Source organism: Carlito syrichta, unplaced genomic scaffold, assembly GCF_000164805.1.
Source record: "Carlito syrichta isolate Samal-C Ts95f unplaced genomic scaffold, Tarsius_syrichta-2.0.1 Scaffold287385, whole genome shotgun sequence".
In the NCBI taxonomy this organism is placed as follows: Eukaryota; Metazoa; Chordata; class Mammalia; order Primates; family Tarsiidae; genus Carlito; species Carlito syrichta.
In genome coordinates, this window is record NW_007231481.1 from 111,587 (window position 1) to 125,828 (window position 14,242).

Genomic DNA, 14,242 nt, shown 5'->3' on the forward strand with positions numbered 1-14,242 from the left:
ATACAACTGGTACCATTGGCTCTGTTATGTGTTGCCATTCTATCACAAACACCTTGATGCTAGGAACCATATAGTATATTTAATAAACACTTGATTTAAGGAGATAATTGTTCTAGAGAATTGAAAGCAAAAGCTGTGTTTAATGCATCAGAGATAAGGAGTAAGGATTTATATATGTTCTCGTTTTCTCCTTGGGATTATGTGAATCAAAGATATTTCTGGACAACAGTGACCTCTGAACTCTTAACATAATAATCGATGGGTAGCTTTCATTCATCTTAGTAGATGTCTCAGTGGCGTTTGGCAATAATGACTGTTCCTTCCTTAACTCAGACTATCCCAGAAAAAAATAGTCATCTGAGGGACACCTTGTATTTATTTAGTTTTTAAATTATATTCAAATAGCTTATAGAAGAATAAAGAAATAGTGACTTTAGAAGGTATAAGTATTTAGAGAACTGGATTTAAAAATGTGGTACATATACACATGGAATATTATGCAACTGTAAGGAAGAACAAAATCATGAACTTCACATGAAGGGGGGGCACACCTCATCAACACGGGTACCTGCGTAATGAACATTTGTATACCTAACCCTGAATTGTACCCCACATCTTTAAAATAAAAAAATTAAAAATTAAAAAAAAAGAATTTAAACAAGCTCAAATTTTTATTTTACATTTTCCTTGTTTTGAAAGTTTTATATTTGAAATGATCGTTGTCCTTTGAATGCAGATAACTGCTTATTATGAACCTGGAGCATCTCTATCTTGTATATTTTTGACTCTAGATTTCAAGTATATCTCTTATTGGTTCTAGTTATCATTAATCCTAGTTCTTCTTGTACCTGTAAGTTAAAAATGCAATATTTTTCAAAACGTTGGTGACTCATTGTATTAAAGTGTGGATGGCCATCTTTTTTGCTTCATAATTTTCAAATATTTTCTTTTTAAGATGTATAAATATATTTCCTTCTAATTATCTTTATTTATACACCTGCCTTCAGCGTTTAGATCAAGTACATTTTATCACATAGGTATCATAAAAGATGGAAGAATACCAACATCTTGTCCTTTTAGCAAAAATGGGCTACTATAGGGCTTTGTTACATAATACTGCATGAAAAATCTTTGCTGTTGAATGACTAATGGGATGAAAATACTATATTTCCCTTTTGTCCATAAAAATATAGCATTAAAAAATGTATTATTCACTTACTAGTTCCCAATTTTGAGAAAATTCACTTAGCATATTGTCATCTGAAGACTCACAGTCTATGATATATCCTTATATCATCAATTTTATCATTATTATTAAAGTGTACAATGCTGCCATCAGGTTTTTTTTTTTTTTTTGCATTCTTTTAATTCATCTAATACTTGTGAAATATCTTTTGGTCAGTTTTATCCCCCACTGTGGCAGTGTATTAGTTTTCTATTGCTGCTGTAACAAATTATAGAAATTTAGGAGCTTAAAACAACATAAAACTATTATGGTACAGTTTTGTAGTTCCAAAGTATGACCTTGGTCTCAGTGGGCTAATATCAAGGTGTTGGCAGAGCTCTGCTTATTTCTGGAGCCTTTAGGGGGAAGTTTGTTTCTTTGCCTTTTTCAGCAAAGCTGAAGGTGTTGCCCTGCCTCCAACTTTAAAGACAGCAATATAGCATCTCTCTGACTCTGCCTCTAACTTCACATCTCTTTTATCTTACTCTCTTTTACCTCTCTCATTCACTCTTTGGGACCCTTATGACTACTTTGGGCCTGTCTGGATATTGCAGGATAACTTCCCTATTTTAAGGTTAGCAGATTAGCACATGTTGTTCTATCTGCATCTTTAATTCCTATCTGCCATGTAACCTAACACATTCCCAGGTTTCAGGGATTATGACTTGGACATCTTTGGGGGCTCTTATTCTACCTAACAGAAGATGAAAAAAATTTCAAATCTCTACTGTGTCCAATGAAAGCTTTAAAAAAAGGGGGGGTTTACTTTGATATTTTTATGAATTATGACATAATAGATGGAGCAATATAGTAAGGAGGATATAACAGTGCTTATTTCACTGTTGTGTCATCCTTCTAGGGAGTTTAATCATTCTATTTTCTTATTATTTTAGTCATTTTTAGCATAGTTGGCAATAACCGATAAGTCATGATGAAATAATGTCTAGAATGATGAAATAATAAAATGTGTCATAAAAATAAGAAAGAATAAAAACATGAAATATCCTCCTTGCAATAGTTGTAGAATGACTTACAAAATTTTGAAGCTAGTCCACCAAGGACTAGTGGCCTGTGATTATATGCTGGGGCCAAATACTTGGTTTCCTGGATTTCCATGATGCTCATAGTCCTCCATATCTTTCCAGTCTCTTCCTTCTTTTCTAGAACTTTAAATATTAGTATTCCTCAGTGGTTATCCAGGGCCTCTTTTCATTATTTATGGTAAGTGACTACTATCAAAACAGTATTTTCTGTACTTGTTTCAGACTCATACAGCTAACTGCTTGGATGTTTCACAGGCCCCTGAACTGAGCATGTGCAGTCAACTCATCGTCATACTCCTCTTTATTCCTTCTTCCTCCACTGGCTCCTGTCAAAACCACAAAATCCTATGCTGTTCCTTTGCTGATGTATGTGTATGTTATATAAAACATTGCTTTTGTTTGTTTATATGGTGTTTCTAAAGTCTGCAAAACTGCCGTCATGCACACAGCAAGACATTTAAGAGTTACCCTTGACTCCTTACCCTCATAACTCTAGTTATGTTATGTTCTCTAGTTTTAGTTGTATTCATCCACGTCTGTCTGTTCCTACTTCCTCTGTCACAGGTTTAAATGTTTTTAGCCTCTTGCCATCTCTTGCTTGAATTTCCCAACTAGTCTTATTTCCTGTCCAGTTTCACATACCTATTCTAAAGCTCTCTCCAGAAGAAAATATGGCCGTGTCATTCCGTGGTTTAAAACCCTTCTGAAGATTTCCATAGCCCTTAGGACAACGTCTAAACATTTAAACATTGTCTACAGGTCATACTTGGTACAAGCCTTTCCTCTTCCACCTCACATCCAAAACACACGCACGCAGACACACACACACACACACACACACACACACACACACACACACACCTCAAATAGCAAATGTTTCGGTCCCCCGATTTACTCTCTGCCCTGTGTCCTGCCTGTTCACCTTAGACCTTCTTCAGTGTTCTTTTCTTTGTTCAGAATACTGCTCCCCCTCTTCTTTAGCTGACACGATACAGTGTAGGTTTTAATAAAAGTGCTTCACGGAAAGTTTCTCTTGAATATGTTTGGGTTTCCTGTCCTGTGTTTCCGTGGCACCTCTCCTGCCTTTCTACCAGAGCAAATCTCAAATTGAACCGTTACGTTTTTTACATTGCCTGTCTTCCTCAGGGACTGCTGTTAACTCTGACAGAGCAGAAACCCTGTCTTTCTTATTCAACAAAGAAACCCCAGAACCTAACACAGTGCTAAAAGCACATAGTAAGGACTTTGAAAATGGTTATTGAATGAATGAGTGATATTTTATTAGCCTCTGGATAAGTACTGAAAGGCTATGTGAAAATAATTAAATATTTTAATTGATTGACTCAGCTAATACATGTAACACGAATTAACTCATTGGGCATGCCTGGTATATGAGGGGGGACTAAAAAAAACCCCAAATTATCTTTTGGAGGGCAGGCCTCTTGTAATACAGCCTTCCTCTGGTAGGTAAGTATTCTAGGAACCCATCGGCATCAGTGTACCAGCTAGCATTGTTGTGAGAGGCTGTGCTTAGCGTCAGTGAAATTTTTTTGGAGGCCCTTAAAATGTTTGCCCATTTCATGGTGGGTGATTTACAAGCACACCTCCGCTGAGTGTTCAGCAGTTTTTGACTGAAAACATCATGAGCCCTGGGCCCTACACTCCTTATTTGCCTGATCTTGCCTGAGCAACTTTTTTTTGTTTCTCAGATGTAAAAAGTCCTCAAAAGAAAACGTTTTGCAGATGTGGAAAAGGTGAAACAAAAAAGGGCAGAAGCACTGAAAGGCATCAAAATTGATGAGTTCAAACAATATTTTGAGCAGTGGAAAAAAGTCTTGCTAGGTGTATTGCCTCAAACAAAGAGACTTTGAAGGTGACTGAAGTTTAAACATGCAAGAATCAATTCATAATTTTTAAAATAAATACATTCCAGCTTTTTTGGGTACCCCCTCATATAGTTAAACACAGTAAATATTAACTATTACTGCTATTGTGGAGGCGGAAATATAGGTGATTTTTATTCTCTTTTGTACTACTTTGGTAATTAAAGAAAAATAATGCAGTATTTACAAATGGTCTTTAAACCTTAAGGTAAAAACAGTTTGGTGATTTCCCATCTGCAGTTACTATAGATATGCCTTTTGAAACTGAAATAGTTTTAGAAATGTGAGTGCAATGGAGAAGCCACTATTTCATTGTATGTCTTTTATAAAATAAGCTTATTTTCCTGCACATTGTGTTTTTCCATCTGAACTATTAGTCTTGTGGATCCTTAGGAAATCACCTACAGAATGCTTTTTTTTTTTTTACTAGAATGTTTGTTGGAAGAGACTCACTGATACACATGTTTTAACTTACTTAAACTTGTCCTAATTTACTTCCAGTCTGGATTTACTTATATACTATTTGGCTTTGTCTGTAGGTTGGATTAGATTCTTTCCAAAAGTCAAACTATAGAGACAGTTGACACAGGGGAAGCAAGGAGATCTCCAACTTCTTTACTAAATGTTGTAAATGAATGTACATAAAATCAGAATCTCATGAAATTCTGTTCATGCAATATTCTGCATGCTGGTTATGCAGAAAAATGCACTTGGGGGCCCCGTGGCCTTGGTTTCCTTCAGCTGAGCGGTCACTAGAAAGAAGAGGACAGAATACGGTCTCCTCGTCTCTGCTTTGGTTGAAGCCTTCATCACTGCACTGAAACTGGGGAGCTCCAGCCTGATGGTGACCTCCTGTTGCCTTCAGGCGCTTTTTACTTCACAGCTTCCAGAAGGGAGGATGATTACTGAGAGCAACACAGCACTTAGGCATTCTCTACAGGGACCTGACATTAGGCTGTTCACTACAGAATTCTTCACATAAAAGATAACTTTTCTGGAGAAATTTTAGTTTCAGATTGTAACTACATTACAGTTTGAAATTGCAGATTTCTTTGTCTGAAGAGAAATCTTACTAAAGTCAGCATTTTTAGTCCTATATTCTAAAAACCTCTTATGATTAAATGACTGGTTAAAAGATCTTTTCTACATTATGGTTAAAGTATATCTCATGTTTTTATTCTTATGCAGTTTCATATAAGGAAAGTTTTGTGCTTAAGTTTTGCATTGTAGAATTGATGTGATATATTATGAATTCAGAGTGAATTTTTTGAAAGTCTGCCCTGTTAAGTTCTTTAATAAACAGGACCTCCTAAATGTCTTTCACTTAGATTAATTTGAGTTTCAGGTTTAGAGGTGAAACTCATTAAGATGATGGTGTAGCCATGGAAATACTGCCAGTAGCTTATATGTTAAAACTCTAAATTATATTGGTATCCAAATATATATTCTTTTTGAAATACTGGGAAAAGGCAAGCATTTTATAAACACTTTATAAACACTTTACTGGTTAAGGAAATTATAGAACTGAAAAGTCAGAAATAATTGCTATGTCTAATTTGTTCTTTAAATTTGCTCTTTAAATTGCAAGCCAATGGAGATATAAATAGAATGGTTCTAGTCAGATAAAAGAAATAATGGGGATTCTTTTAAAAATTTTGTCATGTTTTAAAATTGGCACCTCTCAGTGAATGCTTTAGTTTTAACTGAATAACTGCATTTTTAAAGTAACATGTTGCTTGAAACTAACTGCATGCAGAGAAAGTAGAAAAGCTCAAATATCTGGAATTTTTTATTCGATGCCCAGCTGTTGCTCCATGAGTACTTACCCTTGGCTCAACTAAGGAGCTCTATTATTGGGGTTAAATATATCCAATGGTTTCATAAACCAAAAGAGTTAAAAACAATTTCAAGTTTTTATTTCTGTTACTGCTTGTATATGGAGGATTTCATGTTTTTTAATATCATAGTTAAACTGGAAATTACACATATTACTTGTACTTAATTACAATATGTATAATTATTTTGTCCACTATCTTAGTTAAGCTAAAGTTAGGAGAAGATTTTATCTTTGTTTTTTCCTAGATGTTCTTGATTCAAATTTCATTATATCCAAATAATATTTTTTTCCAATATTGTATTATATAATATCAAGTAATTTCTTTGGAAGAAATGAAGTGTTTACAAAAGAAAGATATGGAATTTTATATTCTTGATATTTCAAAGAAAAAAGGTCTTGAATGCATATTTCTTTAAGATTTTGAATAACTGAACAATCTCTTTGTACTTGTAGTCTCACTGTCTATTGATATCATTTGTATTAAGATAGATATAACTGAATGAAATTTGATTTTTATAGTCTTTAATAGTAACTAAAATTAAATTATCAACAGAATTAAATGTATAAACTCTTTAATGTAGAATTGAAAAATGGAAGCAATTTAAATTGGATTTGTTTCAGAATGCCATTTTAGAAAGCAGTTGTAAGTATTAGCAATATCAGTATTATATGAATATATGCTAATGTAAGGTGAAAGAAACATCCTCATTAAAATCTTATTGCCAAACAAGTGACAAAAACCTTACAAACAGCTTGAGGCTTCAGGTCAGTCACAGTTATTCCTGAAGAGAGTTGGACAAGTGTGAAAATAGATAGACTATGCCTTTATTGTGACCAGAACACAAAAATGCTATCTTGCATTAGTTAGCTACCAAGGACATTTTTTATTAATATTAGGGAAAATGAATCTTTAAACAATATAATGCCTAAAGAATCTTACTGTGAATTTCTCAAGTAAGGAAAAACATTATGTTTGTTAAATTTAGAAAGTAGATCTTTGATGTTAGCCATTGTATTTGTGTTTTCCAGAAAAAGTCTAGGGTTTGGTCAACTAGCATAATTTCATTAGGCAGAATTTGTAATCTAATGGTCTTTCCTCTAGATATCATCTGCGTGAACTTCTCTGGTGAAGTGACAGTAAGAGTAAGGTGGTGCAGCGGTAGCCAGGCCGTGGTTTACCACCACTATTGAACATGGCAGTTCTCTTAAAGAAGCCTTCACCCAGGTTTAGTGAATTATGGATTGCTTTATGTACATAGTCTTTGAGAATGACCCATGCCATTTTATTTGGGATCATAGTCTTTGCTTATATAAAAGTAGATCTTAACATTACGCTATAAGTAGAAAAATTAGCATTGATAACTAGACAAGAATTTCAGAGTGAAAGCTAATAAACTTTTTGGTAGCCACATGACCACCCTTCAGTGTCTCCTCTGAAAACAAGCTGGCTATAAGTCTAATTTGCCTCTGCTTTCCCTCGGTTTGATTTGACCTATACTCAGGGACTCGCACCAAAAGTAGTTAGAATAAAGAAGATACCCGATTCTGTTCGGAGTCTAACAGGCAAAGTTGGGAATGAGAGAGCAAATGGTGGAAGTGCTGAGACTAGTGAACAAGAAACTCAAGGAAGCCCATCCTGTCTCTGTGAAAGGGAATATTACACATCACTCATGATGTCATGTGATCTTGCATATTAAGTTAGTTGCACTAAAGTCATTTCTTCCATCCTTTGTCCTTGTTCCTGTTATACCGATTTTCTTCTAAGTGTGACTGTGACCCTGTGGGTGGATACAGATATCTGTGCTGTAGGCTCTTGCCCCAACAAAGCTTCCCGATGAGTTTTTTTTAACGCATCTAACAAATCTCAATCACTTTTGGTTGTTCGTGGTTTAAAAAATTTTTTTTACATATTTATCTTTATGAAGACTCCTGAAATTATGCAGATACTTTACAATAATTATGAATAATTTATGTTCCTAGTAATTAGAAGGATAACACATAGCTCAAGAAAAGAGGTGAATCTTGATAATTTTGTATTTACAAAGTTACAAAAGATATTGAGAAAACATTTTTTTTGCCTACAACTTCTTTGTGAGGATGACATTGTATTTTAAGATGTGACATGCATTTTAAGATGTGACATGGAAATGGTTGGTTGGTTATAGCAGATTAGAGTTAGCAGAGCCTGGAACTGTAGTGGCCAGTGGTCAGAAGGAAGGACGTGGATAGTCCAGGAGAGAGTAGCTGCAAAATGTGGGGAGCCAAGCACATCGTCCTGTGGAAGAGATAAGATAGGACTGAGTTTGACCTAAAGCAAGCACAAGGCAAATGGTGAGCAGCCCAGCTGTGGGTAGAAACTGGCATCAGGCTTTCCTGGATTGGTCGTCTTGAGAAGACAGAATATCAAAGGGGTTCGGACAAGTTAAAAGACAAACTACCAGAATGGAAATTTGGCAGAAAGCCATTTGAAACTTCTCGGGCACCTAAAGCTGACTTGGAAATGAACTGGGAGTCCTGTTATTTGAAGTTAAGGTGCCATGGCATGGGTCATGTAAAAGAAAGAGGTTGCCTGGAGATTTCTATCAGGTGGGGATCCAGTGGCTTTGTTGCCATGTACTGAGAAGACCCCAGATACTAATGTCAGGAGGCAATTCTACTTTGACCCTAGAATGTTACAAAAGATATTGAGAAATCGTGTCATGTGCTACATAACAATGTTCAGGTCAACATTGGACCACATATATGACAGTGGTTCCATAAGATGATAGCACAATATTTTTACTATACCTTTTCTGTGTTTAGGCATGTTTAGATACACAAATACTTACCGTTGTGTTATACTTGCTGACAACATTCAGTAAGTAACATGCTGACAGGTTTGTAGCCTAGGAGCAATAGGCTATACAGTATATCCTAGGTGTGTACTGGGCTGTACCACCTAGGTTTGTGTAAGTAACTGTGATGTTCACTTAATGATGAGATCACCTAAGAGCACAGGTCTCAGAACGCATTCTTGTCGTTAGCTACGCATGACTGTACTCGCTAGAAATCCTACTCAGTCTCTACATCCTGTTTGGCTCTATGAAGCCTCCTCACCCTTTATCTCAGTAGTTCTCCCTCCTCCTTCTCTCAAATCTGATTTATTTCTACAAAGTGAACAATATTCATCTTATTCTGCCTTTTACTAGTGCACATGTCTTTTGTTGAGCAGGTACTGTGTGCTAGAGAATAGATATTACAAGAATGAATATTTTAAAGCTATTAAAAAATTATATTCGCTGGGCATAGTGGCACATGTCTGTCCAGCTAATTAGGAGGTTGAGACAGAAGAATAGCTTGAGCCCACTAGTTTGAGACTGTAGTGAGCTATGGGACAGAGTGAGGCTCTGTCTGTGAAAAAGAAGAAACAAAAAGAAAAATAAATTTAAAAATACATGTAATGTGTATGTGTATATATAGATGCAATTACAAGATATTTTTTCCTTCCAAAATTTTTATTTCAGATTTTACCAAATGTTGCAAGGACTCTGGACTCCTTATGGTAGTAAAATGCCGGAAAGAAAATTCTGCATTGAAAGAATGTCTAACTGCTTAGTAAGTAGTTACCTCAGTGTTTGTTGTGTGTATGTGTTAGTTAAGAGTATGCTATTTAACTCATCGCATGTATTGTCTTCTGTACTGCCCCCTACCAAATTTGTCATATTGTCGGCTGAGTCTAAAGTTCCAATATGTTGAAGCATATTCTGTAAAAAGCGACATATTAATGAAAGTCTTTATGTTTGTCAGAATTATATCTGATTAAAAATATGAACTCAGCAAACAATAATACATGATTTTTTTTACATGGTTTAACAAATCCCTTTTCATGGATAGGTTGATCTGTAGGATATAGTATAGACAGATTTTTATTTTTTCTAATGGAAAGATATCTGAATTAGAATATCTCTAAGACCTTTTCCAGCCATGTGATTTGTTGGATTGATAAAGTTTAATTCCTAGGAAAGTTGCAATAAATCATATGAATGATACAAAGGTAAATTTAAAATTTTGAAGTTATATTTATTTTAAAAATATATCTTAAATATCATGTTTACTAATATTTTGTTGTAGTTCTTTAAATCTTTAAATAAAAACATGTGAAGTGTTTGAATTCAGGTGGTTTTATCTCCCCATGTTTTATTACCCACATTAATGGACAGATAATATTGCAGAATACTGTAGTGAGTATTGTTAATTGAAAGTTGTGAGCTCTTACTTTTGGTAAGCCCTTTATTTCCTTTATATCTCTGCTCCTCTAGCTTGTGAAGCATGTGTCAGTATGGTATGAGAGTTCTTACAGGATTAAATAAAAAAGGAACATAACGATTACCTAGATCATATATACATATAGATATATACATTTTTAAAATAACAAATTATGTACACATAAGTTTATAAACTTTTTCAGAAAGCTGGAATTGGAAGACACTCTAGAGATCATCTAAACTCATCTCTGCATTTGTAGATGAGAAAACACTCAATCTTCATATTTTTTCTCATATTAATAAAATCAACAGCAGCCTTAATTTATGGTCCAAAAACTGCACTCGGTTTACCATAGACATAGAGGAGCAACAGAAAGTTCATTGTATGACTTACTGTTCTTCTAGTTGTCTTCCCTAGTGCTCCCAAGAGCAAATGAATCTCTTAAACGGTTGTGTGACTGAATTGCTAAACTGTTTTATGTATTAATTTAAACATCTGTATGCCTCAGATTCAGGCATCATAATGAATTGTCACTGCTAGTTTGACATATTGTCCCTCCAGACAGGGCAGCTCTAGAGCAGGGTGGACAGGAGTAGAGCAACCAGGAGGGCAGCCTGGGCTCAACCTTGGGATGAGGGAGAGCTCAGCCAGCCACATGACCTTCAGCAGCTTTGCCCTAAAAAGGGATGAGGACACTCATGGAGTGACTATGAGGTCCTGTGTGTCACTACATCTCCCACGATGCCTGGCACACAATAGGCACTCAGTAAATGTCTCTGAATATGAATCACTTTCATATCCTTCTATCTCCCACCCTAGAAATACGAGGAGAAATGAACAGATTCTAGTCCATCCTGGGGGAGGTGCTAGGATGGGTGGAGGAGGCTGCTTCTGTGTGTATAGAAGAGAGACAAGTGGAGAGGAAAACAAGGGGATGTGACATTTGCGAAATGAATGGAAAGGCATTAAGGAAAATTGCACTTGACCTTAGGTTCCCCAATACTCTAAGAAACAGTAATTTTTCATCTTTAAGTAAAAAAGTACTCTGCTTTATAATCACTGTCCTCTCTCATCTTGAAACATTAATGGTTTGTGCTTTATTTCTGTGTCTCATACTCATTCATTCCTTAGTACACTGTGATCTGATTTCTGCCCTGACTCTACTGGAACGCTCTTTCTAAAGGTTCTAATGGGCTCACAGTAGCCAAATGCAACAGGTGGTTCTTTCTCTTTTACTTATCTCTGGCAATTCCTTTCTTAAAATTCTCCTCTTCCTGGCTTCTCTGATAACTGTCTTTCCCATTTCCCCAACATCTCTCTGTACTTCTCAAACTTCCTTAATCTGCTTCTTTAAGTTGGTGTTTTCTGGGGTTCTCTTCTCATTCTTCAGTCTGAGGGAGTTCCGTTTGTACCATGGGTTCCATTACTTTCTATAGAAAACGACACGTCTCTATTTCCTTCTTCAAGTCCAGACCTGATTTGGCTCCTTTTGCTTCTCCTGCATCATGTGTCTTTGTGATTTACACCAGTTGTCTAGAATCTAGCGACTTGTCTCTTAACTCTAATTGGTCATTTCCTGCTGATTTCCAAAATCTCCCCCCATCCATCTTCCTTTTCATTCCGGCTGCTCCTCCTCTGGCCTACACCCTCTTCATTTCCGGCCTGGATTATTTCAGTGGTGTGTTGGCCATCTTGCCTCTAGCCTTGCTGGCCCCCTTTCATCCTGTCTGCCACTTGCTGTCAGATTCATCCAAGTCACAAAACTGATCTCACAGTTGCTGTTAATGATGCCCCATTGCCCTCGGATAGATGGTAATCTCTTGGTGTGGTGTCAGTGGTCCATCATGGTTTGGCCTTTGTCCATTACATCTTCACTTAAGGGCCTCTCTTCTCTGTGCACTCTCTGCGTAGTGGTGCCAGTCTACTTGCACTTCTTTGCATATCACAGTTTCCCTCATGTGTCTTCTTCATGGATTTCCGTTGGTCCTTCAAAATGCAACTCAAGCATTTCCCTTTGGTATCTCCACCTCCCCATTTCTTCTGTGTTTCCATGGTATACTGGACCATACCTCTATTATGGTACTTTGTACGCTTAATTGTAATACCGTCTTGACTTGTCTGCCTGTAACACCACGGGCTCCTTGATGACAAAAGTTGTGTTTCTCATTGCTTTATTCTGTGGCAGTGCTATAGAAAAATGAATAATTAGGTCTTTTCTTTAGTTTGGCAGCATGTTTACAGTGAATTTGTGACCATTTCTAAAAGTCTGCTTCCAAGATTGAATCTGATGAAATAGATGTCTGAATATTATTAAAGTAAGCACACTGAACACTTGCAAAGTTATTCATTTTAAAATATTTTTATTTCCTTCTTGTAGCTATAATGATCCAGCCTTTTATGAAGAATGCAAAATGGAATACCTGAAGGAAAGGGAAGAATTCAGGAAAACTGGAATTCCTACCAAAAAAAGGCTACAGAAGCTTCCCACAAGCATGTAGGCAAATATTCAAATAACACTCAGGAACTCTAATATTCATGAAAGTCATTTATAGCCTGAATCACCTTGAATAATGGGCTCAAGATAAAAATGTGTGTTTGATTTATCCTAATTATGGAAATATTAATTTTATCTGAAGTAAAGGTTTTTTAAAAATATCAAAGTTCTGGTTTATTAGGCGGGAAAGGAGTAAAATGCTGAAATAATATATAGTTTTCCTGGTCATTCTGGACTTTTTATAAGTTTTTCTAGAACTGATTCTATAGCAGTGATACTGATTTTTGGAGTTTCATATAGATCTTATATTATTTTCTTCCAATGTTCAGGCTAATGGCTAATTATAGGGGCCAAAAGTAACTTAAGAAAAGTAGGAATGGACAAACTTCAGAGATGTTAATAATATCTAGGCAGTACAGAATGGCTATGAACCAGAATCCTTCCTGGTTCTACCACTTACTGTCTGTACAACTGTGGAAGTAAATCTAACACAGATACTGTGACTACTGAGTGTTGCAATTAGGTGTACAGTACAGTGCCTCAGACATGGCAGATGCCTTTAATTGGTTGTTACTGTTATTAGTAGTAGAGGCTTATTTGAGAACTGCCTTAGTCCTTTTTCTGTTGCTACAACAAATACCTGACACTGGGTCCTTTATAAGGAAGTGTGTTTGGCTCACAGTTTTAGAGGCTGGTAAGTCCAAGGGCATGACAGCAGCTTCTGGCAAGGGTTTTAAAAACAAATAGAGCTAGCAAGCAAGCACACGCCAAAAACGACAAGAGCACACTGAACTAGCATTTATAACAGCTTGTTCTCTCCAGAACTCACACCTGCAGTAAAGTCATTGATTCGTTTATGAGGGTAGAGCCTCTTAAAGTCCCCACCTCTTCATACTGTGACATTGGCAGTCAGGTTTCCAACTTTTGAGGTACATTCGAGCCATAGCAGAAATATAGATAAGGAGTTATGTACTTACATGAATTAATTTTAATTAACATCTTTGACATAGAATTTTCTAAAATATATGTTCCTTGACCTGTTAACTTGACTACTGATAATACTTTAATCTTTCATTTTAAAAAGTCATCTCTATACATGTGGACAGTAATGGACTCAGGAAGTAGTATAAAAAAATTATGTCCCAATGCAATAATTTGGTCTCAGGTTAAGCTTTTATATTAAAGTTTTTTTCCCCATAGCCATTATAAAGTTTCCAGATAAGTAAATTTTATGTATGTTTTCACATAGTCCTTATTAAAATCACAGATAGAAATTACTGTCCATTAAGACAAGAATTAACTTTTGCCTAAGCCCTTGAAATAGATCTGAGCTGTTTTATTTTATTTTATTTTTATTTATTTATTTTTTTGAGCTGTTTTATTTTAAAGAACTTAGTTAAATTGAATCAAATAAGACCCTAAAGAACCAATGGATATTCAAGTTCCACACTTTATTCTTGAGTGAACCACTCAAAGAACTATTTTGTTCTTATCTGAAATACAAAGAAACCACAT

The 14,242-nt window shown here is 35.7% G+C and overlaps 1 protein-coding gene across 1 annotated transcript in view; it reads left to right on the forward strand.

The window, feature by feature from the left end:
* The window catches only part of CMC1 (C-X9-C motif containing 1), an 89,259-nt gene extending 76,371 nt beyond the window's left edge, over positions 1 to 12,888 (forward strand). Inside the window, exons 3-4 of the mRNA XM_008052728.1 lie at positions 9,492 to 9,582; positions 12,611 to 12,888. Coding sequence (XP_008050919.1) covers positions 9,492 to 9,582; positions 12,611 to 12,731 — 212 coding nt within the window. The 3' untranslated portion in view covers positions 12,732 to 12,888. The remainder of the gene's footprint in view (positions 1 to 9,491; positions 9,583 to 12,610) is intronic.
* The last annotated feature ends 1,354 nt before the right edge of the window (positions 12,889 to 14,242 follow it).